The 27906-nt window shown below is 46.9% G+C and overlaps 2 protein-coding genes across 2 annotated transcripts; one reads left to right on the top strand and one right to left on the bottom strand.

Moving 5' to 3' along the window:
- Window positions 1-226: 226 nt before the first annotated feature.
- Window positions 227-24281, bottom strand: usp24 (ubiquitin specific peptidase 24). Its single transcript, XM_068743945.1, has 67 exons — window positions 23997-24281; window positions 21281-21449; window positions 20954-21021; window positions 20708-20851; window positions 20401-20526; window positions 20029-20064; window positions 19842-19907; window positions 18870-18935; window positions 18651-18725; window positions 18100-18258; window positions 17891-18005; window positions 17695-17798; window positions 17288-17395; window positions 17107-17202; window positions 16829-16990; window positions 15953-16045; window positions 15245-15352; window positions 15008-15157; window positions 14430-14561; window positions 13951-14062; window positions 13784-13860; window positions 13548-13688; window positions 13341-13394; window positions 13128-13261; window positions 12919-12985; window positions 12665-12775; window positions 12464-12562; window positions 12175-12348; window positions 11976-12061; window positions 11763-11871; window positions 11536-11682; window positions 11348-11445; window positions 11161-11256; window positions 10861-11083; window positions 10597-10759; window positions 10280-10441; window positions 10066-10136; window positions 9810-9970; window positions 9688-9749; window positions 9362-9553; window positions 9132-9246; window positions 8895-9039; window positions 8681-8800; window positions 8437-8562; window positions 8163-8261; window positions 7983-8065; window positions 7758-7899; window positions 7554-7673; window positions 7226-7440; window positions 6497-6615; window positions 6205-6346; window positions 5964-6114; window positions 5724-5819; window positions 5545-5648; window positions 5340-5453; window positions 4878-5085; window positions 4693-4782; window positions 4412-4514; window positions 4215-4330; window positions 3984-4097; window positions 3835-3900; window positions 3674-3740; window positions 3516-3594; window positions 3333-3408; window positions 3066-3152; window positions 2853-2963; window positions 227-2762 (listed from the first exon to the last, which is right to left on the bottom strand). The coding sequence occupies exons 1-67, from the start codon at window positions 24279-24281 to the stop codon at window positions 2700-2702; spliced, it is 7872 nt and encodes a 2623-aa protein (XP_068600046.1). The 3' UTR covers window positions 227-2699.
- A 1383-nt stretch (window positions 24282-25664) lies between these two features.
- bloc1s2 (biogenesis of lysosomal organelles complex-1, subunit 2) lies at window positions 25665-27683 on the top strand. Its single transcript, XM_068743710.1, has 5 exons — window positions 25665-25830; window positions 26026-26142; window positions 26287-26406; window positions 26496-26600; window positions 27021-27683. The coding sequence occupies exons 1-5, from the start codon at window positions 25665-25667 to the stop codon at window positions 27050-27052; spliced, it is 540 nt and encodes a 179-aa protein (XP_068599811.1). The 3' UTR covers window positions 27053-27683.
- The last annotated feature ends 223 nt before the right edge of the window (window positions 27684-27906 follow it).

Genomic DNA, 27906 nt, shown 5'->3' with positions numbered 1-27906 from the left:
GAGTGGAGCTAACCTCATTATAACACCAGGAGCGATGAGGTTAACCGTCATCCTGTAAAATTCATATGAAAAAGTAAAGAAAAATGCACATCATGTTCAGGATAAAATCAAAAGCGTTATCTGAAAGGAAATCCTGCAGAATTTAAAACCTAAAAATCTAACTTAAAAGTCTGATTAAATTCTGGGATGTGTAAACCGTACAATCAACGTGCGCACAAAAGGTTTTGCATTCCAGTTTATTTTATCACAAATTTCCCCTTAGTCAAACTCTGATGTACAAATTAAAAGTTTCAACATGCATTACAGAATCCTGCAATAACACAAGTGAATCTTCAAAACTGAATGGTAGTAAAAACCCACACGTATGCCAATCCCTTCTCGCCCCTCCCTCCCTGGACCCCCCAACATTAAAACAAAGGATTGAAGGTTTTTTTTTTTTTGCCGTGGTGTTCGGGCAGAGGGACAAACCTCAGAAAGACTCTTGGCTGAATGGCGGCCATGTCTCTCACACACAACCGGCCCCCGCAGAGGGGCACATGTTTCTGACGGCAAGTGCTCAATGACCAAATTACACAGCAAACACCACAAGGGGCTGATTTCTTTTTGTTGTTGTTGTCTGCCACACAGCAAAGACAAACTTCAACGCCATTAACTGCCACACATGCAAATGTTTCAGCGAGCGCGACATGACATTCACAGCTAGTGAGATAAAGGATGGGGCGGAAGTGTGTGTGTGTGTGTGTGTGGAAGGGCTAAAACAGTGTCTTCCCTCTTCTCAGGCTGTGAGGACGTGGAGGAGGCCTCAGTGGATTTAGCACGACTACACCCGACAGAAACCCGTTTTGGATGATTTCTCCGTAGGCCTTCACACTGTAAACATTAAACTGTTAAAGCTGAGCGCTAACCTGCTAAATGAGTTTAGGCTCATGTCTTCACAACATCTGAGTCAAAGCACAGCGTCCTCACAGCTATCAGCACGAATCAGTATCTACAAAGGGTCTCTGCCCGAGTGCAGAGAAGCAGCATTTTACCAAATCACCCCGTTTTAGTAGGGTAACACTTACTCCCCCCCCGCTCCTCCCTCATTCACACAGAACCAACAACCAACCATTACATTCCTACAATCCTTTGTCACAACACACAGGACATTTATTCCCTGTATCAATTAGGGTGTGAAGGGGATGAAGATGCCCTGTTGCACGGCGAGACGACTGGCTAGGTCTCACAGCGGGGACATGTGGAGCAGAGCTAAGATGATGGCGTCACACAGGGAGAGATCGGGAGGTTAAGGCACTTCAATTCTCCCGATTACTGGAGAAGGGAAGGTGGATGCACGCTGTTCTCATACGCAACCGGAGCGAGTTAGCTTCAGCTCCTCTGTGTGGGTTTTCAAAAAGGTAGACAGAAGCAAAAAAAAAAAAAAACTCAAAGCCAAACAGAATCAAACCTGATAAAACAGAGGTAACAGTGAGATGAGGATGACCTGTTGTTGTTAGTGAGCGGATGGGTGTCACACACATCTGCATGTTTTTCAGACGCGCTATCAAATTCTATCATTAAGTGTGTGTGTGTGTGTGTTTATAGCCTTGGCACCTGAAAATAAAACATGCTCCTGAGCTCCCCTTCCGTTGGCACCGACGGCCCACTACGACTGATCGGCGTGCGTCCCGATCAGCGCGTTCCTTGCATAAGGCTTGAGTCCCTAAATATCCTCTCAAAAAGTCAATTCATCCAGAGTTAAAGCAAAGTGGCAAAGAAAAATAAAAGTCAGCAAAGAAACGGATAAAATGCAGCACAAAAGGCCGCCTGACAGCAAGAATAAGAAGTCGAGGGAGAGTGCTGACCATGGCACTTGTCCGGTTTCTAGGACAGCGTCTGTCCCGTGCTGCGTCCCCCCCATGGCTACACTGTGGCCACCAGGGTGAAAGGTCAAGTTGCAGGCATCGTGGCTTGCCATCAGGGCTTCCATGCGTTTGCATAAGTGGCACTGAAATGATAAGGTGTTAAAAGAAAAAGAATAGGCGATTGCGAGGAGGCTCTAGAGGAAGTGACAGCGCTGCTGTTTGTCACAATAGACTGGACTATAAAGTGCATACTTAAACCCACGCCTCCCCAGTGCCCGTTTGTGGAGGAGTTCCTGTACAAGTGCACCGAATACGTCTGAGAGTTCCTCTAGAGCCGCTAACCCAACCTCTCGCACTTTACGTGGCTGTGATGAAGAGCACAGGAGACTTTAAAATATTATCTTACACTGGAAATTACACAAACGGAGCAAATCTTTACAATATGAATATCTAGGTAGGTACACATTGGCAAACATGAGCAGAAAATTGTTAAAACACAACCTAAAGCCATCCTCCACCTTGCTGTCATTCCGAGTGAATGAATGAATAAAAGGATAAACTGAAGTCATCCGTGATTGTGGAAGGATTTGACACTTTCCACTGTAATGAACTCTTCTGCCCTTAACGGTAACGCATCTCCCATCATCGCCGTGGCTGCTCAAAAAAGGAAGTCATTTATAATTTATTCGTAGCTCCTTTGTTGCCATAGCGACCAAGAGAGTAGAGTAGTCCGACTGGCTTCTTTGTGGGGGTCCTAAATGTCCTGACCAATCAGAGGCAAAGGGGCAGCTCTTTCCAGTGGCTGCCCAGAGCTGTGCTGCCTCGTCTTCAGAGGGAACCTGCAGGTTGGTGGAGCTAAGGGTCGACATCTTCTAAATCGCTCTTCGAATCGCCGAGCATCATGGGAGACTCTGAGCCCTGGGAAGCAAACAGAGCGTACGAAGGAACGCGATTTAAATGATGCATCACAAATGCATCTGTGCCGTTCATCGTCGTATCCGAGGCTACCTGTCGGAGGCTGCGCTCAGCAGTTTCGTTTACTGGGCTGCCGTCGGAGCCGTTGCTGCTGCCAGACTGCTCCTTTTCGTTCAACAAGGCCGTGGCGTAGGCCAAGGTATCCTTCAGGGTAAACACACAGACAACGAAAGAGAAGGGCGGCGAGTTGAGAGGAGGCAGGATGCCTGTGTAGACGCAGTCTATTAGTGAGTGGAGCGGACGCACCTGTGCAGAGATGGTGCGCTGGAAGGTTTTATTGGTGGAAGTTTCATTGGAGATATTGCTCTGTGGGGTCCAGTAATGTTCCGTCATCTGAGAGAAGAAGAAAAATGACGCAAAGGGCACAATGAGAATATAGGAAAAGGAAAAAGCATCAAGTGCGAAGTACTCAGGATCGTCTGCCAAAGGAGCAGTTCAATGGTTCAAATAGTCAAAAGTACATCGAGCTGAAATACGCAACGCTTAAATGATACATTATATTTCAGAGCTTGCCTTTTTTTGCAGCCACTGCACTGCCCAGCTCCAGTGACCCGACAAGTCCTTGAAGTAATCCTTGGCTGGAGCACATCTGTGTGGGACATAAAAGCAGACTATGAACCATCCTAAAAAAATATCATAAAAGAATCACCCACAATAAGTTCTATCCAAACTAAAAATAAAGGTAGATGTACTCACTTCTGAGCCAAAGTGACCAGAAACTTGACGCATTGGTAGCAGCGCCGGCTGTCCACGTTGTTACTCTGGTGCATCAGAGCTGAGGAGTGGCAGTAAACAGGTTACTGTTTTAATATTCAATAAATCCACAACGACAAACAGAACCGAGTCCGACGCACCTAAAAGCCCTTTGTCCGACTCAAAAGCATATTTCAGTCTCTGCGTTTGCAGCGCGTCCTCCATTACCTTACAAAACGCAAAAACAAGTGAACGTCAGTGAAGCCGATCAGAACCGTGACCAGTAAGAGAAGCATCAGAGAGTGAAGAGACAAACACTCACTAAGAGCTCCTGCAGCATCTGGAAAATGTTCTTCAGTTCATGAGGCGGAGCGATTTCCAGTTGGGTCTGTGCAAACACGAAGGATTCAGGAGGCGTTAAACACAAGGACTAAAACACTTGTAGGTTGATAGCTGAGGTTTTTAATTTACCTTCAGCAAGTGCAGCACGCCCAGGGAGAAGGGCTCATTGCAGAATGAAACGTAGGTCACCATCTCTATCAGGAGGGACAGCGGCCCCGACAGCTCACGCATGGCAAACATCACCTGGTTGATTTTCATAAGAAAGAGAGATTATGATTCAGAATGAAGGATTGTCCAGCTCTGTTACATTTCTATCAGAGAACAGTCTGGTACAAAGATGGGCTAACGGTAAATGGTTACCTCTAAAAGGTAAGGTTGCCCCTCTGGAGTGAAGAGTGAGGCCAGGATGTCTGCATGGAGGGGCAGCAGAGAGGACGACGGGATGGTGCTCAGGCGCAGCTTAAATCCACCTGGAGCTATGAAATGAGAATGAGAAATGAGACTTCGGACCGAGAACTGCAATGTGCCAAAAAACAACAGCGACCGGGGGGCCTCACTTTGCGTCTGCTGGGGGCCGAGGTTAGAGTGGAGGGTGACGAGGGCCAGGGTGCTGTGGAGGTGAAGGAACTCTCGGGCCTGAGCGGAACTCCACCGCCGGTTCTGCAGACCCACGAGGAAAAAAAGCAGCCATTTTCACTCCTAGAATATTCGTTTTCAAATGCAGATCATATTTCCACGAAATTCAAAACGATATTTACAGTTTCTGGATGCTTATTTTACAACAGGAGAGGAGTGAACAGTAATTTACGACGATACACTTGATACGATGCTGCTCTACCTGCGTGTTTTGCCTATTGGGTCCCAACAGAAAGACGAGCATCCGGCGATAAGCTGAGTGTTTCAACAACAGCTGGCAAGAACCACAACCCTGAGAGACAGAAACGACAATGGCGATTAAACCCTTTATTGCTTTCATGTGAACATTAAGGACCCAAATCATTGTATTCGCTGCTGGTTTAATACCCTCTGAGCGAAGTTACTGAACAGGCCGAAGTACTGTGCACAGTTTTTCACATTCTCAGGGACGTCTTTGTCCAGTAACGACAGCAGCACGTCGGTCAGCTTGTCCAGTCCCGAGTCTCCAAAGTGAAGCGCGCTCTCCAGGGTCTTTTGGAGGATCGATGCCACGACCACCCTCACCTCCCTGACGCTACACTCCAGAAGACAAACCCTGCGGAGGAAAACAACAACAACACTGTCAAGTGCATCTTGTTTAGGGGGTGGGTGGGGCGCACTGTTGTCTGAACATCCGATGTGCGACAACCAATCAGGGCTGCATGATCACCCCATGCCGAAGCACAGTTGTGTAAGACGAGACATTTCTCAGAAACATCTTGTGAAATTATCCTTGGGCCTCAAGCGTTTTTTACATTCCACAACAAGACTTCATGTGCTGTACGTAACGGCTGGAGGACAACTCCTGACCTGGTGATCTCGCGCCCCTCGGGTCCGACCAGGTACTGGACCATCCACTGGCATGCCTCCGAGCTCTTTGTCAGCAACACATCCACCGTCGCCATCCACTCCACCGTGTCCACGCTGCAGGACACCCCAGATGTGCTGCAGTTAATTCACTCTCGCCGCTTGCGAGGGATATTCACCTTTGACGCACGCGCGTGTGTGAACGTACCGGAGCTTCTTCTTGGTGTGCAGATAGGTGTGAAAGAGGAAGTGAACCGCCAGCTGAAGGCTCTCTTTGGCCATAGGTTGGTAGGCTGGATGCTTCAGTTTCGTCTGTAAACACACAGCATCCAATCGTGTTTCTCTGCTCACGAAAATGGGGATTCCAGTTTGAGTAGAAGCACATACTGCATTGACAGAGGCCAGAGAGAGGGTGAAGTTGAAATAGTCGCTGTTGTAGACGTCTCTGTTCCTCATGAACTTCAGATTCTCATCTCTCACCATCTACTCCAAACACAGATAAAAAGGTCAGATGCACTTGGGACGGCTCCCGCGTTATTCCTAGCAGAGCAATGCCTCCATGTAACCGCCACGCAAAGCAACAGATTAACCGCCGGGTCCTACAACGGCAGCTCGATGCTGCTTTACCTGATAGATGCTGGCAGGCATCTTCTCCACAAACAAGCCCTTCTTCTCTCCCTTGCGGACCAGGCGGGTGAGGAGGGTGAGGCGGTCGTTGTTGGCCCTTGAGGGGCGAGGAGAGGACTGAGGTGAAACGTCAGGAGATGATGGAGCAGACCTGGAGAACGTAGATACAGGATAGATGATAGCAGGTGAATGATCTCTGTGAACGTGAAGCTAAGTCCAGTAAGGGGGACGGTCCACTCACAGTGTAAGGTCCTCCGCCTCCTGCCTCATGATGCTCACTCTGCTCTTTTTGGGCAGGACGGGTGAGTTCTGGTCGCTGATCTTCTGATAAAACAGCATGTAGGCGTTCCAGTACCTCCGCCGCACGTCAGGGTACGGGTTGGCTGTACAAACACACACATAAAAAAACACTCAAATACTCGGGAAGTATCAAGAATTTCTTGATTTCTAAACAAGGCCAAGTTCTACACATTTTTCAGAGGGGGGGGGGGGGGGCATTGATGTTTAGGGCTTGGTTAGCGTTTGTCACTTACATTGGTCATAAACTTTGGGACGGTACTCGCCACCAAAACACTCGTACTCCAGAGTTTCTTCATTCATGTCAAACTCCTCCACCATGTTGTCATTGAATTTGTACCAACGTCCTCGGCCACTGACAGATGAGGATCAAAAGGTGGGTGGGGGGGGGGGGAAATGCAAGGACAAGGAAAAAGTCATGAATGAATAACAAATCATTAATCAACTACGGCAAAAGCAATAAAACTGGATCAAGAATGAAATTTGCACTAAATGTTCCGTTTACCACACAATGAGGCTGCTGCCTTTTCTAAAGATCAGATCACCGACACCTTACTGACAAAGAATCACCGACTTTGACGCAGTTCCAGCATTCGTCTAATTTCCTAGCGCAACATTGGCGACCTTTTTTCTTTGACCTCTTTCGGTTGCAGTCTTAAGCAGGGATATGAACAAGTCAGTGAGTAAGGGAAGGGTGCCAAATACTAGCTCCTGTGGTCTCTCTACATTCCACGGCTTCAGCGAGCATTCCTGCCTTCCAGAGCCAGACATCTGGAGACGCTTACAAACTAAACCGCGAAACAGCCCACGAAAGCCCGATGCTGCATTCATGTGTCCCGAGGAGCTCCTCTAAAATCCGCGTGGAAAGCTAAAGCAACAGATTAACGCACTCCGCTGGTTATACGCTAGTTACGGAAAACAGGAAGGGGATCGGTAAAAACGACTACAACGACAGTGTCTCTTACCGTCGATCTTTAATGAAGGAGTAGTAATGTCCCGCATGTGCCTGACCGCTGTGGACGACAACTCCCACGAGTTCGTAGTTCTCAGAGATGGTGACTTTCTTTCTCGGCGACCCTCCGGCGGACCCGTCCCCTCGGCTCTCCCCAGCCTCCCCGCTGCAGTCCTGCCGGGCCATCCCAGCGACGGTGTAGGGCTCCATGTTCAGCACCCAGGGGAACTGTGATCCCAAGAACACAGAGCTCATAGCAATCACTTTCAAATGTGTGCGATATGAGGTAAACAAGCGGCGTATCCAAGGAGGTGACGTTTGAAACGAGAAATACTTTGTACCCGAATCTGTTCATCGTATTTGATGGATCGTCCACTTTCCCAGTCAAAGCCAAAGCGCATGAGGTGAATGCAGAGGACATTGGGGAGGGATTTGATGCATGTCCTCTTCACTGTGGTTCTCTGTGCAGGCAAAAAAAAAAAAAAAAGCTGAAATTTGAACACATAATATCACGGTGGTGGAATAAAATAAAAATGAAAACGAACCTTCTCCTTGCATTTCTCACAGTAGTAGGCGTTACTCCCCTCCAGCACCTCCCCTCTGACAAACTGGTCCAATGAGATCTCCAAGCTCTGACAAGACGTCACGCCAAGGTTCAAAGCCATGAAGGTTTCCTCACGCTCGTAACTACGGAACACACACTCATTCATGACGTATCTAAAAATCAAATAGTAATCTTGAGGTTTGGAAAAATACAATTAAACATTTACCGGTGAGGACAGTCTTTGCAGATCTTCTGGTCAGAGAAAATTCCCTGAAACGTGTTTTTGAAGATTTGCTCTCGACCCATTTTCTGGTGGAAAACAGGCATTTGTTTAGAAGTGTTTCAAATACGTGGCTGGTATTTGTTATTTTTTTAATGGTATATGTGTGTGTGTGTGTATGTGAACCTTGAGATGCTCGTCAAGCTGGTCCACCAGGCTAGTGAAGAACTCGTAAGCGTCCTGCTGCTCTCTTACATACAGCTCCTTGTTCCACATCTTGAAGATCTGCAACACACAACATAGAACCCTGCAGCATATTTTACCACACAGGTAAGAAGCATTCAGACAACACATGACTTGTGAAACCGTAAATGCGCATCATCAGATTCACAGTCTCTTTTCATTCGTCAGTAACTGAGGTACTCATTTTGCAGGTGAAGGACTATTGCCAGCGTGTTACCTTCCAGAAGTTCTCGGGTACATAGTACTGCAGTTTGCTCTCCATCAGATGACCGAACAAAGACTGGACCTGGTAGAAGACGCTCTCGTCTGGCTGATCGGTGTCATCCTCAATGGCCAGGAAAGCCTTAAAATAAACACGGAGACTCATCGTTTGGATTCACTGTGTGGAACGGTCTGGACTTGCGGTAGCGGATTGCCCTCTGGTGACCACAGAAGGTAAACAGCACACAGCAAATATTTACCTCCGGCAGGCCTGGCTGCATGTAGAGCTGCTGAAACACAGCATTCATGTAGCATGTGGCTCCGCCGTTCTTCAAACCAACGAAACCTGAGACCGACCGGCTCTCTACAGGGGGTAGATACTGGGAAAGACAGCAGCAGCGCACACGCAGAGCTTCAGAGCGATACCATCATTATTACTAAAACGCGAGACACGTCACTGGATGCGTGTCTTACATCAAACTCCTTGCAGAGGGAGGGATCAGACTGGTGGTGCATGGACAAGAGCTGGCTGGTGATGAGTTGGAGGTTTGGCAGAGAGCTGTCGGCCAGCATCACCAGCACCTCGTAGGCTGCCAGCCTGCTGCTGGCTGTGCTGCACCTGACCGCACAATCACAAAAAACGATAGTTGTTGTTCGTTTTCACACAGCATACAAAGCATTTTACTGATGTGCAGGATTAACATGTCTCACTTGGGGTGGAAGTCATGGCTGGGGGCTGGGGAGGGCGTGGGGTTTGAGCTGTTGATGATGATGCGTGAGGCTCGAAACAGGAAGTCGTCCAACAGCTGCTGGATCAGAGATGGACCTGGAAGGAAAAAAAAAAGAGAGACATTTTTACGTTTGCTTTAATGTTCTCAACTCAACCACCAACACATGTTGATGAGAGGCTGGCGTGCGCGTGGATCTTTGCGTGCGCTCACCGAGATGCTCCTTCTCATTGCCACAGAGTGAGAGTAATGTCTTGATGAGGCGGAGGTGTCCTGCCAGGAGGATGTTGTCCGCCTCGCTGGTCTCCATCTCAGAGCTCCAACTCGGCTCAAAGTTGTCAAGCCATGAGATCTCGTCCTCCAACATGGCCGCCGCACTCACTTTCACCACTTCCATCTCTGAAGCTGCAGGAGGAGAGCGGAGCATGTCTTTAAAACCTGAAGCAGGAATCTTTAAACTTTCCGTTACACCAGTTCTTTCTTTCACCTGGGAAAATATCTCTGATTAAAGTGATTGAAAAGTGAAATGTTCAGCTTACTGGTTAGGTCATCCAGAAGCTGACATCTCAGATCGAAATACTCCGTGCACTGGGAGAGCATCCTGAGAAGAAACGGCAAACATGAGAACTGACCGAATGCCGAGTGTTTCTGAATGGATTACCTCTGATTGACCCCTCTCATAACAGACGTAGGACTCCATAACGGCAGCTGAGCGGTGAGGATGACGGAAAGGAGGAACAAGTTCGGCTTCTGGACATCGGGGAAGGCGGAAGTGTCGGACTGGCTCAGAGTGTAGAGCTGATCACAAGCCACACGGCGGATCTGATGAACAGAGGGGCAGACCGCAAGTGTAAACGAATCCCGCAGCGACGGATGCATTTCTCCTTTAGCAGGCCGGGAAACAAAATGACGTTTACCTCGCCGCTGGGGGACCCCAGTAGAATATCGATGATGAAGTCACTGACAGAGGGAAGGTTGTAAAAAGAACCTGGAAGACAGAAACCCAAAACATCACGACTTCCTGTCATTGTAGACGTCTGAGAAACGCAGCACTACTCTGAAAGTGCATCCCGCGTACTACAGTATTCAGTATTATCGGATATCATTTTTGTACTCCTGCGTAAACCTTACTGAGCTGCTGACAGCGTAACTGCAGGCAGGTAACCAGCAGCGACAGAGCCTCGCGGGCGATGATGGCATCTTTGATCGAGACACTCTGCTGTCTGACACATATCCCAGCATGCAACGCTGTTGGTGTGGTCTCACCCTCACTGCTGGAGCTGCAGTTGCTTCCTGTAATTAAGCAGAAGACATTTGTTACTTTTTGCGTCTGAAAGCTTTTGTTTGTGGCAGATGCTTCAACCAAGACCTTCTGGCAACGCAGTGCACAAATCTAAACGTCCAGCTCACCGCTCAGCGCCATGCAGAGTAAGAATGAAGTGTGTGACCTGTACTGCTGGCTCTGGTGCGGACTCCCTGTGGAAGAAGCGAGCAGTGGGTTTCTCTGATCGGTTGTGGGCTGCCCACTAGATCCAATCGGCCGGCTGCAGCTGCCCACGTCAGACGCATGAAGCAGGCCACAGTGGAGGTGAAGTCACCCACCTCCATCGTCTAGAAAAGAGATGCAGAAAAAATATCTACTATTGTAGGACCTGCAAGGGAGCTGAAGGAACCACTATTACCAGAAATGAAAGCGTGTCTGTCCTGATTACCTGAATGGCTACACGAGCAGCAGGTATGATCTCCTCGACTCTGATGGAGGAGCGCTCTGATAAAGACATCTGTCTGTAGGAGGACTTCTCCGGAGTCCCACAAAGGGACAGCTGCCGCCCCGCCCGCCCAGCATTACGGAATGGACGAGACGACAGAGACTCGCCGTCTCTGATGACGTCATCATCCAGTGCTGCTGGCATGCTCTGTCCAACTAGAAGAAACCTGCAAGCACAACCAACGGAGCATTAGCTTCGAAACGGTACGTGAGCTCATCTGTTATTCAAGAGAGGGGATGCTACCTGGCCAACTGGAGGCAGATGGAATACACTCCTTGTCTGGTCTCGTAGTCCACCTCTGATGGGACGGAATCTCTCTGCATGACATTCACCACCAGGCTGCAGAGGAAGCAAAGATTAAGTCACAGAACTAAAAATAAAGAGAGACTGAAATGTTTGCACAGTGGCGTGTGGGTTCGGTTTTTGCTACCTGAGGCCTCCTGCTCTGAGGAAATTCTCACAGAAGGACCTGCTGCTGGTTTTGGCCATCTCATCATCCGACGTGGGCATGAGCTTTGAGCTCAACACCTACCAGACAACAGGCAAGAGGGAGGACATCAGGTGTAAAACTTAATCCAGGAACATTTGACAATTTTTGTGGAGCTTTTAATGTCCTACCTCTAAGTTGTATAGGACTCTAAAGGTGGACATTCCAGGAGCTGAAGATCTGAACAGAGATTCCAAGATGGATGCTGCACTGGGCTGGTGCTGCTGCTTGGAGGTCATAGATGGAGAACGAGAGCCCGTACCTTGGAACAGAGTTTTCTATAGAGTAGAGACACAAAGTGAGTAAGCATCAAATAAAAAAGGAGGTTTTAGCATTGAGCCACAGCAGACTGAAGTACCTGGTGGCTCCAGACGCTGGACTCTTTGGGAACAAAGTTGTCAAGAGCATCCTGCACCTCTGGATCCGTTGGAATTAACAGCAGCAGATTCCTCACACGAAGCGTGATCCTGGGGATTATCAGAAAGAACGAATGAACAGGCATCCAGTAGCCTGTTCAGTAGCCCGAGGTCAACCGTCTCCATCGGCATCATGTTTATATGATGACACCTACCTGGATTCATCGAGGTTAGCCAGCTGGTAAAGCATCTCAAACACATTACAAACCAAAGCCATCACCACACCTGGCAGGGATTTTTCCTGGAGACAGAAGACAACAAGGAAACCAGAGCTCATACGTAGGCCTGAGTGTGTTTACAACTGCTGTACAGAATTGTATCGTAAAAAAGCGTACGGTCATGTCTGAGTGGTACCTGCTCTAAGGCGTAGGCCGAGTTAAACACAGCCGAGCTGGAACTGCTGGAGGCGGAGGCGGAGGATTCGGAGCTGCCAGAGGGAGTACCGGTACCCGAGGTCTTCACCGTCAGGCTCTGCTCATCGCTGAAGCCAAGCTGGGACAGCAGCTTCTGATCCCGATTCATAGTCAGCTAACAAACGGTAACACAAAACATAGATTTGCATTGTGTGACACGACTGGAAGACAGGTTTAAAGCTTCAGAAAAAACAAAACAGGAAGACGACCTCGTAAATATCGCGACTCACCACACTGTCATTGGCAAAGATCTGAACGTTGTCCACGGGACAGCTCAAATGTTCAGCGATCTTCCATCGAATGCTTCCTATTGTGTCATTACTGTGCGTCTGTAGGACAGACACACAAACACACACACAATCAGCAGGGTTTCATCTCTGTGAATGTAATTCTGAAAGCGTCACAGGGCACTGGTAAAGGTCCGACCGTACCTCTAAGGTGAACATGTCTTTGGTTGATTCGTACATGATGTTAAGTGTGACAGGGTGTCCATTGTACGAGGCCCCGTGAGGTAGAATAGTGCGAGGAACTGAGTACATATCCTACGAAGAATAAACACGCAATGTATAATATCTTCAAGCATAAAAAAAAAAAGAATTTAAAAACTAACCAAACACAATCTGCGTCCGAATGAGTCCTGGTTTCTCATATATTTATACTACACAGCAAAGAAGACGGCACATACCTCGATAGTGATGACGTAGCGTTCAGCCAATAGCAGCAGTCTTTCGATTATTACCAGCTTAGTTGATCTACAGACGAACAGACTTTCAACAAGACTGAAGAAAATTGCTTCTACGTGTTTCCTACAGTAATCAAGTAAACATCTTATTTTCCCATCATTGCCATTTAATAAAACTTGCCTGGATGAACACATTTAAACCATGTTCTTACCCAAACCCCCCTCGGTACCTGGATGGTGATTGGACAGATGTGGCCACGGTCGGCATGGCAGTGGCCGTCAGCATCTTGGTGGCCTTCGTAACAGCGTGTGTTAAAGTCGGCCCGCCCAGAGCAGAGCTGGCTGCCTGAGAAAGAGACACAAGGTGTTGATTTCTGTTAAACAACAACAACAACAACTTAACAGTAAATGAATCCAGTACTTACCTCTAGTCGCTTATAACAATCTGCAATGAACTTCTTGTGCAAAGACACGGAATCCTACCAGAAAGAGGTAATGTGTGATTTTAAGCTTTAAAATAGAAATAATAAACAAATTCACTCGAAAACATCCACGCTGGAAGTGATAAATGAGACGGTATGACATGAAGGGACTGATGGAATCTGCGCACACACTCATACAGCTACACTCACCTTCTTCATTTTGGGATTGAGATTAGTATAGCTGTATGTGATGATGAGCAGGATGGCTTCATTAGCAATCTCCTCATCAGGGCTTTCCATGGCGATACGCCAGATAAAATCCATTCCTGACAGGTCAAGGCGTTCCACACACTGTAATTAGGCCATAAAACGTTTTTTAATTCATGGAAAGGAAGATGCAAATGACCTCTACACATATCTTCAGAGAAACGTGAGGAAGAACAAACCAGCTGAGTTCCCTGTCGTTTGAGCCGATGGTCGCACAGATTGACGTTCTCAAAAAAGGTCTTAAACAAGTTGAAACCTGCGGGATGCATAAAAAGTGAAACATTGACTTCATTTATAAACCAATCCTGAGGTTTCCGACGCCGCCGATAGAGCGGCACCCCCTCACCATTCATGGTGATTTCATAAGGCTCCAGCTTCAGTATCTTCTCCTTGAACAGTTGTTGCTGAACGTCGTTCTCAAGGTCATGCTGTCCTTTGGTGAACCACTCGAAACACAGCTGCACACACCAACATACGTTTAATCAGTCAAACCTTATTATACAACACCTTAAGACAAATCACAACAGATACAACAGACCAGAGTACTTATCTCCACAGAGTGAATTTAAAAATCCTGGACTGGCACCCAAATAATCATCTCGTTTCTTTATCATCATTTGTGGCTTTGAAGCACACGTTACTTTAATATTAGGTAGGTGCCACGGTAGTGTTTCGTTTTCTTATTGGACAGCATAATGAACCAGGATCGGCGGCAGTTTCATTTTCAACTAATTCCTGCAGCATCTTTGCTTCTCATGAGCAACCATCCAGAAAGACCGCAAAGAGCCAGGGGCACGGTCTTCATTTGCATTAGTGTTTTCATACCTCACGGTCAAGTTCACAGACATCTGGGCCCGACACCAGGCACTCCCAGAGCTCTTTGGCCCTGTTCCAGACCAGGTAGAGGCTGGCCTCCTGCAGGAAGAAGGCCAGGAACCGCAGGTGGCTGTCCAGATACTGAAGTTTCAGGGAGAGAATGCCATCTTGACCCTCAGACTCACACTTTCAACACACTTGTTTATCACTGAGCTGCTCAAATGTACATTTTTCTGTGGTGCAGATAAGACATATCATAAATAGCATTTAATAAGGAATATAAATGCGAAATTATGAACCGTTAATTTATTTGAATGAATGGCCGGAGAAAAGATTATCAACAAAAATTATGAGAAATAAAAACATTTTTTTTCCAGGTTTCTGGTCAAGAAAGATTCTCAGTCTTTTGCTTGATTCTCAGTCTCAATCTCTCTGATGTGTATATATATCGTTGTTTTAGGAGAGATTTTGTTTTTCATTTTATGTTCCAATGTGTGCCTTAAGCCGTGGCCTTCACACGATTTTGTTATGTTAGCATAATGACAATAAAAACTCTTGAATCTTGAAGAACAAATAAGGACACGAACCTCCTGGTAGGTGTATCGTCCATCGACCAGAGTGGAGCCTGAGAGGCCGTTGGTGCCCCCGGCGGTCACAGCCAGTCGATGGCAGCAGACCAGGGAGCCGGTGATCAGCTTGACAATCTCAAAGTTCTTCTTCAGGTCCTGAATGATGCTCTGTGTGAAGACAGGAAACATTACAACACCAACACTAAACGTATCATCTTCTTATTTCAATTCTATTGGATAACATGTTTGCGTTACCTTGTCTTGTTTCTGATACGTCTGCTTGATGAAAGAACGAGTGATTTCATGCAGCTGACGGAGAGCAGGAACAACCCACACAGCCTGCGGACTGCTCTGCTGAGAAGCCTGTGAAGAGGCGCGTGCATCATATGATTATACGCAGTCACACAAACGCTACGACCAAACACAGGTTACATTAGCGGAGGGCTGCTGGTCAGCTTGTGTCACCTCAGACCGTATTTCTGGAAGCATGTTAATAAGAGGAAGGAAATCAGAACCACGGATGCAAAACATTTGACTCCTAAAATATGCTCCGCCTAAAAATTTGCCTTTGAATTCCAAATCGACTGTGAAACATCTTTATTTGACATAACCCAGGTTCTGATTAGAGCTCTCTCTTTGCGTGAGTAAATGCGCTTGCCCTTCCACCAAAGCTGAAAGTGTTTCCAGCAGTGAAATCACTCGTTTAATTAAGACAGCTCTCACCAGATAAAGATCGACACCACTGTGCAATCATTAGTCAGCGCCAAAGCCCTCGGTGAGACTAAGGGAAGATTAACAGACACCTTGGCCGACGGCCTCGTGTTACAATCAAGAGTGAAATTATCCAGCACCGAAACCCCTCCGAGGTCAAGCCCTTTCCCCTCACTGGCTGACAGGTTGTGAAACACGGAGACAGGACACAGATTTGTCGATGAAACTATATCGAAGGACTATATCTCTTACTTTGGCCATAAAGTTTGCCTTCTTCTTGCCCCAAGAGCCCAAAAGAAACGAGCTTTGCAATTCACTGCCTTTACTGTCCTCCTGAGAGTAGGTCTAGAAAAATATCATTCATTTGAGGTTGGACATCTGTACTCATGCACATGCGTGAGACTCATGGGTCTCCAGTCATGCAGGCAGTCATGCAGACTCCACAGGTGATATTTTAAAGAAAAGCACGTGGAATATTGATCATTTATTTGTTATGTTTAGGTTTACTACCTGTTAGATATTACAACTGCTACACATGCAGTCTGGTTTCCTTTAAAGTTGTTGTACATTTACTAGCAAGGACACTCCAACATTGGAACAGCAGTCGGCACAAAAATGAAGGTCTGATTGCAGTTTCAACGCAAGCCAGGACGGGCTCTATTTACCCTCGCCGAAGGGGGGGCGAGGGTATTGCAATTGGGTCCGTTTGTTTGTCTGTCTGTCTGTCTGTCTGTCTGTCCGCGCGCATAACTCAATAACTAGTAAAATTTTTACACAAGCAAGGTTCTGTCCGTGGCTCGGTCCTCCCCGAGAATGGCGTTGATCCAGATTCTAGAATTATTTTTACATGATCTGGAATTATGCCTGTGCTGTAACATGGGAGTGTCACTTTAAGAGGGAGGGACACGAATGGCATGATGGGAAAAAGAGTCCAGAAGGAGTCTTGTAGTACGTTCCGGAGCAGCAAGCTAGAGCAGGTTTGGCCGCTCTGATCCGGAAGCCCCGTTTACTGTCTCACGAGATCGAATAGTCTTTTGGAGGCGAGGGTCTGCAATCTCTGATTGTCTTTCTAGTTTCTCATACGTAATTAACAATATACGCACGCAGGCACACACTCCCGTGTCTCACCTTCTTAATGTCCTCAATACATTTAATGATGTAATTGCGTTTCACCGTCTCCTTGACAGCGTAGGCGTCGCTCAGAATTCCCAGGTGTTCCTCCAGCGCCTGCTGGACTAAACTGGTCGGCAGGGTGGGGAGATGAGCCAACTCCCACAGCACCTCCAACACCTAAACACAATAAAAAAAAATCGCCCTGGAAGCTCACACAGTGGACGCCATCTGTTCTCCCGTTTGCTCCTCGATGTCCTCCTCCGTGACAGGATGATGGATTTCAACCGACATACCTTTCCAGTTGTCGTTTCAGAGCGCGCTTCTCTCCCAATTCTCCCGATCAGACTGAGCAGCTTCTGCCTTACGCGATCGCTCTCAACCTCCCAGCTCTGAACAATGTGCGAGTGTGTTATTAATACCGCTGCAAATCGATTTACAAACCACTTCTAAAACTTTAAATAAAGAGACGCTGACCTTCTGTATGAGGACGAAGAGGTGGGTGAGTTGATCAAAGCTGAACTTCACAGCGGCGGCAGCAATGATTGTGTGAATGTTTTCTATCACGGTCGATGACTGGCCGGCCTGAAACGTTCCCGCAACATTCAGCAGATTCATCAAAGGTGAGGTGAAAGCATTCACTGCACTCACATGCTTTTTTTGGGGGGGGGGGGGGGGGGGGTTGTGGACAGACCACTTCTTCTTATGCATGGAACTCGACAAATTTCGCATAAATATATACATTGTCGGCAAAGACTATACATAAAATATGCCAACAGTGGAATCTTGCCATTAAAAACACAGAGACCTTTTGGAAATGCTTAATGGCTGTGTAGCTCAGATATGACTGTAGTTACTATGGCAATGGGTTCGCTGAGGCTGACCTGTATTCTCCAGATCTTGGAGAGTTCATCCAGAGACAGCTTACTCCCCAGTAACTCAATGATTCCTTTAATTCTCTCACAGTACTGAGCCTGGTCAATGTTTCCTGGAACAAAGAAATGAATCATGAGAGAGCTACCGTTTGAATAGGCTTTTTTTTTATGTTTACAAACTTGTGGCAGGAAGTGATTTTCTTACCTTCTAATGCTATTGACAGCACCGAGTTCTCCACCAGCCAGTCCAACAGTTTGTCTGTGTCGATGGCGTTTTTCACCGTTTTAGACACCGTGCTCTCCTCTATCAACTTTGTCACCTGAGAGAAAGAGATGCACAAAAGTGGCACGAGATCAAATCAAAGCCTTTCATTTAGCTTAGAGTTGATGGTTCACATCCTTAACGGAGGGGACCTCTTTGAGGGAGTTCATCTTCGTGGAGAAGTGTGGCGTTTTGAGCATTCGCAGCAACGTGTCCAGACGCAGGTCGTCCACCACAGCCACCAGCTCCCTCTGGAACCTCATGCACAGCAGCTTGATGGCCGACAGCAGGTCTGGGATGCTGACCAGACGCTAGGGATGAAAGGCGTGTGAGCACATCTTTGTTCAGTGATAATATCCACATTAGATCTCTAAGGTACTGTAAAACAAAATATTATTTAGGAAGCTCTAATCATGTGTTGCATCTCGTCATGGACAAACAAAATCTATTTGAATATTTTTTTAAAGGCAGTCTTCTCTGCATCGTGCTTAAATGGTTTTGAACCTCGTATCATTGTTGATCTCTTCAAATACAATTTTAAAGCAAATGATTAACAAGCCTGCATCCCTCTAGTGCACTGACAGTAATCTGTTAGGTCAAAGGAGCTGGAAAGACTTCCCCACCTCAGTCTACAAACAAGCTGGGCATGCCTTTACGCATTTCAATGTAAAAATCATCGAGAGTGACAAATACAAAATGCTACCTTGTCTTTAAGGTCCTTTTCCTCCAGGTTCTGCACGTACGTGATCATCTTATGGATGACTGGATCAAGCATGGGCTGGGGAAAACAACATATGTAAATGGGAAATGGGGCACTGTAGCAGCAAAAAGTAAATAAGTATGTACTTTGTAAGAGTAAACAGAAGGCATAAACATACACGGGGGGGACCTGAAAACTGTACAAGCAGACAGGACAGCTCACCTGTACGAGGCTGGAGTTCAAATATTCTGCACCAACTCCAAGAGGCTGGACAAGAGCCGACACGCTCTGCAGACCAGTGAGAAAGACAATCAGCACCAAATCACACGAGGTTCATCCACGAATGGCTGCCGTGCTCCTTTTTCTCTTCCACCTCCGTTTCTGGCCTCTCTCAGCGCGGCTACCATCTCTTCCACCTTCCCCTTCTATTCACTTAGTGGGTCGTCCAGTGATCAGCGGGTCAGTAGTTCGAATCCCAGCTCTGACTGTCCACATGTCCTTGGGCAAGACACTGAACCCCAAATTGCTCCCAGTGGGCCTGGCAGCAGTCGCTCACTGGAGTGCGAGTGAGTGTGTGAATGGGTGAATGTGAGGCTTAATTGTATAAGTGCAGTCCATTTACCATTTACCCCTCCCTCTCCCCCTCCCCCTCCCCCTGCACTTGACTTCCTGCTCAAAGCAGTCAAATGAATGAGCCACCCATGGGAAATGGGAAATAGTAGCGGAGACGTCACTCCTCCCATTATCTTTTCTCCTTTCTCTTTCAGTCTCTCACTCTACGTTCGGTACCCGACAGATTACACTCACTACTGAACTCCCCACTCCCCAAGTGTGCAGCACCGGCCTCCGCCTTATTAATATGCTAATAGGTATAAGGAGCGTGTGTGGGCCGGTGGCTGCGCGCTGCTGTGGTTCCGGCCAGCCCCCCAGAAGGAAGCGTCGGTACAAGGATCCCTCAGAAACACACGAAACAACAGAGCATTTCAACCGGCACACGGCAGGAGGAGGAGAGCGCGCGAGTGTGCATTAAAGAGAAGGGGAAAGATGAGACATTCAGCCCTCTGCAGCTGAAAGCGGTGAGGATAAGCATGGTGACCTTTGACCTGCATACAGCACACCTCTGCCCAACCATCGTCACTCTAGTCGTACGTAAAACCATGCGAGGATAGAGATGACAGAAAGGACCCGACTTACAGCGATCTCAATCACATCTGTGTTGAGCTTAGCCTGAATGGCAGTGAATCCTCCCAACTCTCCAAACTAGAGAAGAAGAAGAGGATAAAGATGAGGAAGCACTGACACACACACACACACACACACACACACACACACACGCACACACACACGCACGCACACATACACACACGGTAAGTCTACTTACTCGATTCACTAAGTCAATCAGCCAGCCATGTGGCTCCTGAAAGAGATAAACATGTTTTCAATGAATTTATTGTGCAATGACATTGCAAATTAGCCACCCACACACACACACACACGCACACACACACACACGCATGACGTTCGCTGACAGCTGTTGCGTCGTTCCGCTGAGTGGCTGTGGATCAGTTACAAAGCACCCAGGGATGTACTAGCTTGCCTGCTCATAAACATGACTATTAACTCAAAACAAAGGCTAGCGAGGAAGCGTGCGCATCCTTCCTAGGACAGCTTTACAAACGTGGACGAGCATCTGAATAAATTGGCACAAAACAGGAAGTTCCTGAAGAGCACAGATAAACAGGGTTTCCCTTACTTTCTGATAGGAGTTGCTGGGTGACACGGCAAATATGTTGGCTTCCTCTCCAAATACTTCCGCCCAGTTCCTCTGACAGGCCTTCATGCGGTTCTTAAAATGGTACTCGTTATCAGGATTAAAGGCCTGGACACAGCAACAAAGACACATCACACACTAGTCTAGATGCAGTTCAGCCGTCTAACGCCACATGAAGGAGCTTCTTGTGGACGGATGTGCGTCTCACACAAACCGTTGAAGGTTCCCACCACAGGCGAACCACTGGCAGGTTGACATTTAAACATACAGTAATTCAGAGAGCGCCCACCATCGTCAGGACTCCCATCAGGGTTACGGGTACGGGGTCCTGCTTCACTCTCTCCGCAACCAGCTCCACCAGCAACATGAGCATGTTGTAGATTCCCTCGTGGATCTCGGTGCCCCATTTGTGTACGGCACTGCTGGTCAACAACTTGTTGCGACACACAAAACAAGACAGAAGGAAGGAGAAGTGGGCACAAGGCGCGTTTATGAATGAAGCACTTCGCCGTCACAGAGGTCCTTTGCTGCTCACCTTTTTAAAGGCCTCTGGCATGCACCGATCTATGAACCGCTTGCAGTTCTCATCGGCGTCAGCGAGCCCTGATGAAGAGGGAGAGAGTAGTTTCATATATTTCTATATATAACGAATCCAAATACGGAAGAAAAACGGCCGTTCCAAAAGAGCAACAGATTGAGCTGTGTTACGCAAGCCTTCAAAATAAAAATAAAAACATGCGAAAAACACCATACAGCCCCCCCCCCAAAAAAAAACACACATACCGCCCACACGGCGACACAGGTGGAGAGTATTTACTTGTATGCAAACTTGGAAAAACAATGAACACACACGCAATCTTACCGTGCCGGGCAAGGCAGGTGGACGCGATGAGGCACTTGCCCAGGGACTCCTCTCTCTTGTAAGGTATGGACCAATGGTCGGTGAAGACTCGGCTCTCCAGCTCGTACAGGTTCGTGGTGGGAAACTCCATGCTGGCCCCGGAGCAGTTCCCGTTCTCATCATTGCTCCTCTGGAAACACACACACGACAAAATGATGGCTAAATACAACGCCTGGTTTTACTTCAGGCGGCAGCAACGCTTGTTTCGTAGCACAGCAACTCTCATTTGTGTCTGATGCTTCATTTTTCCTTCCTCTGGGAGAAAGATGACCGCAGTGCTTTGTCCCTCATCTTTTTTGCCACCTGCTTCTTCCCAGAAAGCTCCCTAAATAATTCCAGACACACTTTGATTTTCTAAACTAAGAGCGTTATGACATGGCGTATGTGCTAAAGTCGCACTTTTCTCATGTCATATCTTCCATAAAATGAAATTAAGCTCACTCAATGTTAATTTGATAAACTATTCGTTGGTGGCTGAAGGCTCGTGGGATTTAAGTCGGTGAGTCAGAAAGGAAGAAAGTTCCCTTTACTAACCTCGTGTGGGAACATACTTTTTACACAAAAAGTAAGGGAGCAAGAGGGATGCTCGAGTGAAGGGCAAGCCACGTAGCTGCGCCCGGGAGCTACTTTTGGGGCCCGGTGCCTTGCTCAAGGGCACCTCATGCTGCCCAAGGAACCATTTGAATCAGATGTGAAACACTAAATCAGCTCAGAGTCTGTCTGCAACGTAATTATATGCACACTATGACGGTGTTAGCTAGCTGCTGTCCTCGTCCCTGAAATACCCCCAACAATGACAGAGCATTAGAAACGATCTGGCTGCGCAGTTTAAATACTTGTTAATGTTCATCGTTCTGAATGCATTTCCACATGTGATCATACATTATGCTCAGCGTGTTTAGTGCACAGTGATACGTTCACAACGTACAGAGATGGACTGGGTGTACAGGAGAGGAAAACAAGAGAGGGAAGGAGAGCTGAAATCAAGGAGGAATCATATTTCATCCCTTCCCTTTCTAAGAAAATTAGAAAAGGCAGATGGATGAGAGAGAGAGAGAGAGAGAGAGGACACCAGTCCTAGAAAACACTGGATTTCATCGCAGGATTTCCTAACCAGACTCATTTAATGTAAATCGGAGTGACAGGATGTGACAACTGTCTTTGCGTACAAATAACAGAATATCCCACATCTCATTGAACAGGAGACAAAACACAGGGCTGAGGTGCACAAGGGTTCACGTCTGAAATGCACACTGTGCATGTGTGGTTGCACGGGATGATGAAGTAACACAGTGCCTCTCTGTTACTATGCACACCACCAGACCAATGTTCCCTCTAAGTTTTCATGCGTCTGCGCAAACACACAAACTCCCTGAGCGGTCCCTCGGACGACTTTGAGCAACATCATAATAATACATTTTATTTATGTTTTTTTCAATTTAGGTTGGATTTTTCTTTTGTGAGCAACGTCGATTTTCGCTGCGCAAAGACCGTATCAGCTGTGCGTAACTCCGAGGGAACGTTGCACCAGACCCCCAGGAACATGCGATGTGTTTGTGTGTGAGGGATGCTGGGACTACATTTAGGAGCATGCCGTGGGGCCAAAATTAACACGTCTGTTATCGCCTAAAAACAGCAAAGAGAGGAAGAGCAGAAGGGAAATATGATACACTATATCATCACATTTACAAAATGAGCTTATAATGTGCCATTTCCTGCATAATGTAAATTGCAAATGTTGTTTTTTATTACTTAGCATGCACTCAAGATGTATGATAGCAGCGGCCAAATAGTTCTTGCACCCAAGCAGCTTGAGTCTGCTGACTTATGCTCGCTGCAGCTCAAACAGGGCTGTCGTTGGAGGGAAGGAACAAGTTGCCGGAAAGTTTGAATCACATAAAAAGCTTATTTTTTATTTTTCTTGCACAGCACTGATCTCTCTTGACAGCAGCAACGAGGCAACAAGGAACGCCAGGAGAGTCTGCATAAACACAGCAAAGTGATTAGACCTGCGCGTAAAAGACTGTCAGAGAAACAATGTCCGGGCTCAAAATACCAGGTCCTCGCTCACATTGCAAGCAAGGAATCATATTTTTGGTGCAAATAAAACCCATACCAAAATTGTGAATCCCTCTCTAAATTCGGTTCCGGTGGATTCTTGCCGTGCCTTGTTGAGGCTCCGGCAACAGGCAAGCTAACGGCGGCGGCTAAAGTTGTGCAAAGTAGCTCCAAGCAACTCGCGGCAGCACAGAATAGAACCGACAACCCGCCACCAGAGAGACTCGTGTACAAACGCCCTCGCTACCCTCTCGCTACCCCCTCGCTACTCCCCCCGTGCCCGCTACACCCGGTCCGGCCGCTGGAGCGTTCTCTGCAAACTAGCGTTAGCTGCATGCGCGGCTAATCGCGAGAGCTAGCCGAGCTAGCTCGTAAGTTTAATATGATCGTGCAGCTCCAGATTTCCCCAGCTAAGTTCGATTTGAGGATAATTCTCTCGTCGCTACAGGCCCGGGGCCTGCGCTGCCGTGCCCGCCTGGACGGCGTCTCTCCCGCGGCTCTGACAGCTCACTTTGAGTCCGGTAAAAATGAAGCTGCTAAGTTTAGCTAGTTAAATGGGCGAGTCCCACTTTCCCCCCGTCCGCTGAGATTCACCACGCTGCCGTCCTCCCTTCCTCACCTCGCTGTCCACGACATCGTGGTACGCCGGAGGGGGGTCGAACCCCCCCGTCCCAGTCCGCCCGCTGCTTTCCCCGTCTCCAGACGAGCCCACACCGGGCGCGGGCCCGGGCCCGCTCTCCATCGGCTCGTATCCATAGCCGAGTCCGGGGCTCTCGTTCGTCAGGAGCGCCACCGCCTCGTTGATGTCGTTCTTCGCCAGCCGGAGCGCTTTCCGGATCACGTCGGGATCCGGGAAACCCATGCAGAGGAGCGTCGTTATGTGCTGCTCCTCTTCGGTCTCCATTTTCGGGGGGGTGTCTCCGTCTCGCAGTCTAATAGGAACAGGTTTCTCGGCACAGTCCTGTAGCTGTGCACGCCGCCATGTTTACAGTCCACTGCCGCTAGCCTGTCACGATCCTGGCTTCCCCCCCACAACAGCGCCCGCGCACAGGTGTCGGAACCGCATGCTCCCCGCGGGAGCGCGCGCAAAGTCCTTTTTACAATTTTGTGGGGTCAAATCTATCGATTATCTATGAAAACCATCTGTCTGTCTGAATGCATGAATGAATATATTTATTTGATAGAATGTTGGAGTACAAGTACAGTCAAACAGTAGTATGTATTACAGTACAAGTACAGTCAAACATCCTGTCTAAGAGGAGCATTTCAAAAAAAGCCCTTTCCTGTCACCAATAATAAAGCATTATAGTTACGCACAGAAAATACAATGAGATTGGGTCACATTTTTGATTCACCGTCTCATAATTTCTTAGTAAATATTTTAAAACCTGCGTAAACCTTTCACCCATTGTTTTTCCTGGTCGAAAATGTTTTTAATACATAGCTACAGTTTAACGTGTAAAATACATCAGAGAAATGCAGCTATGATATAAAGTCTGATTTGTATAATAATAATTATTGATGATCAATTATGATTAAAAATGAGATTCCACGAATGAAGTCATACTTCAAGAAAGAGTCGTAATATGTTGAGTTCCCAGACATTAGCATCAACACCTCTTATAAAGTACATCTCATGAGCTTTACTGATTTGGAAGCATCCTGGAGGAGAATGCCAGTCCAGAAGAGAAACATCTGGAGGCTGCAGCCCATGGACTGTCGTGACATGCTGCAAAATGCACATGTAATTCATTCAGCCTACGCACACATGACCTGGAGTCGGTGATTCAATTATGTCTGCCTTCTACACGGAAAATATTCATACATTTTTCCTGCAATATTTTAAGAGTTTCACTCATCGTATGTTTGTTCTTTCTTAAGTGATCCTGATAGTCTGTTATTCATTCATTTGAATACAATTCAAATACAAATATTTGTATGCATCTCATTTCAAATAACTAAACACTCTCATGACTGCACAGAGCAGAATAAAGGACTAGAAATAAATTTCCAATCTATGCTCTTTGAGGATTTTGAGACTTCTGCATCATAAGTGTTGATATTTGTTTTTACATTTCATGATACATTAATTCTAATAATTAGCTACTTCTAAACTTTGGCCTGATGGTGTTAAGTTATTATAGGTAAAAAAATAAACAAACAAAAAAATTTTACTCTTTACATTCCAAACCTAAACTTCTTCCGGGCGTGGTCAGGCGCGTGAGCGGGGCGGTGGTCATGTGATTGAACAGCTCACGTGACAAAGGAGAACCAAAACAGGAAGAAAATGGCTGCAACGGGAGACGACGCCGCTGCTATGGATAGCATCTCCAGGGCTCCAGCGGCCCATCCAGCGGCTCTGAAGTCGGTTCCGGGGCCCAGCAGTCACGGAGAAGGGCCGGAGGCTGCGGCCGATGGCGCCGCGTCCTGTCCTAAAAAGCCCAACACGAGCAGTGAGTGACTATTAACGGCGCAGCTTGCTGTTGCGGTCTTAGCATATAATAACCGATTTATTTGCTTTATTTGTATGTATTTTATAATATGGCATCATTTAAAATGTTGGTGTTTTGTGCTATTTTTGGCTCTGTAATGTATTCTTTTAGTGTTAATACTGGTCTGAAAGGCTGTGCTGCTTCCATTACTCACAGGTGATGGTGGCGTGGAGACAGCAGAGGAGGCTGTGGAGCCTGCAGAGCCTGATATCAATGAGCTGTGCGGTGATATGTTTGAAAAGATGGCCATTTTTCTGCAAGGAGAACTGACAGGTGATTTAACGCATTCACGCCAACGCAATTACCTTATGCTCCTCTTTTACCTGCACATGGGAACAGTTGCATTACTTGTGCAGTATCTCTCTGTCCTGCTTGTTTTCTTTCTGGATCCATAAACCCATGTCCTAACACATTCAGGAACTTGTGAGGATTACTGTCTGCTGGAGAACATGAACAAGCTTACCAGTCTAAAGTACATGGAAATGAAGGATATCAGCATTAACATCAGCCGAAACCTGCAGGATCTCAACAACAAGTGTGAGTGGGAAATGTTTTCTGCGGGAAATAAATATATTATTGCTCCCGCTGCAGCATGAAAACCGGGCTGGTATACATGTTTGCTTTAGATGCGAGCCTACAGCCCTACTTGGACCAGATAAACCAGATTGAGGAGCAAGTGTCTTCACTAGAACAGGCTGCTTACAAACTGGACGCATACTCCAAGAAACTGGGTAAGGCTGGGTCTGCAGCAGCGTGCATGCACAGTACATTTGGCCAAAGGATAAAGTGAGTGGAATCCATCTTTAGATGTTATTAGTTGGGGTTAGGGTTACAGTTTAGTAATGTCATGACTGATAGATCTTTCTTTGCTGTGTTTGATGAACATATTATATTTGGAGCGCTCTCCTTTTATGACATTATAGTTACTTTAGCAGTGGGTGATTCAGTCTGGGTTTTGTATTTCAGACTTGTATCTATACCTGTTCATATTGCACACCATTATGAAGCCCGCCAGCAGAGGGTACTGCCACACCAGACATCCCCTCCCGTGACAACAGAACTTAAAGTGGACAGTCGATGCTACGTTACCGGATTGTTTCAGACCGCGAACTATACATTGATCAAGTCCTTGTCACTCCTTTCCTTTGCAGAGGCCAGATTCAAAAAACTGGAGAAGCGATGAGTGGGATTAAGAGGCCCCCTGAGAGTTGTGATGCCGTCTCACCTTCTTTCACCCAGTTCAACCTTGCTTTCCTCCCGACCAGCTAGCAGAGCCAGAAACTGCAGGGAGGATGTGAACTGAGACTGAAACAACAAACAGTCAGACCGCGTGGACACCTAGAAATGACCGAGGAGGAAGTGGCTGAGGGCACATGAACTCGTACTGCAGCGCTTGGCTTGGAGTGAACTCTTCTGTCTTTGACTTTGGCAGCAGTCGTGCTTTTTTTTTTAACCTTTTTTACAGGTACCGTTAATGCTAGATAATCTGCCTACTTAGCAGGATATGCTGTGAGTGGTGAAATCAGTAAATACTAATCTACTACTAACCAAAGGGGCCACAGCGCAGTAACAAACCTGTACCACGGGAGTATACAAGTGTGCTGATACAACAGCAATACAACAACCCTGACAGATTAGAGATATTAACCTGACGCTGTTCACACCCATTTACTGTCAAAGATGTGAAAAGAAAAAGCTTCAGAAAATTGTTGAATTTGCTACAGTTAAATACTAGAAAATAAAGTGTTTGAGGTTTAAAATGGAAGACATTTGATGCGAATAAATAAATGTATTTACCATATGTACACTGGAAGTTGGATGTTTTATTTTCTAAATAAATAAATCATGACGTGCATATAATAATGACTCTATAAAGCGAAAATGCTGCAGACAGCAGATGGCAGGCCTGTGTCATGGTAGGGACTTGAAGTAGAGTAGATAATTAAAATATTGCATATTGCTCTGGGAAAAGCTGATCCACTGCTGAAGGAGTTTTGAGTTTCAATCTTCTCAGAATTAGGAACTCCAGGGAGAGAG

Source organism: Brachionichthys hirsutus, chromosome 9, assembly GCF_040956055.1.
Source record: "Brachionichthys hirsutus isolate HB-005 chromosome 9, CSIRO-AGI_Bhir_v1, whole genome shotgun sequence".
NCBI classification, from domain to species: Eukaryota; Metazoa; Chordata; class Actinopteri; order Lophiiformes; family Brachionichthyidae; genus Brachionichthys; species Brachionichthys hirsutus.
This window is presented reverse-complemented; position numbering and strand designations above follow the sequence as displayed.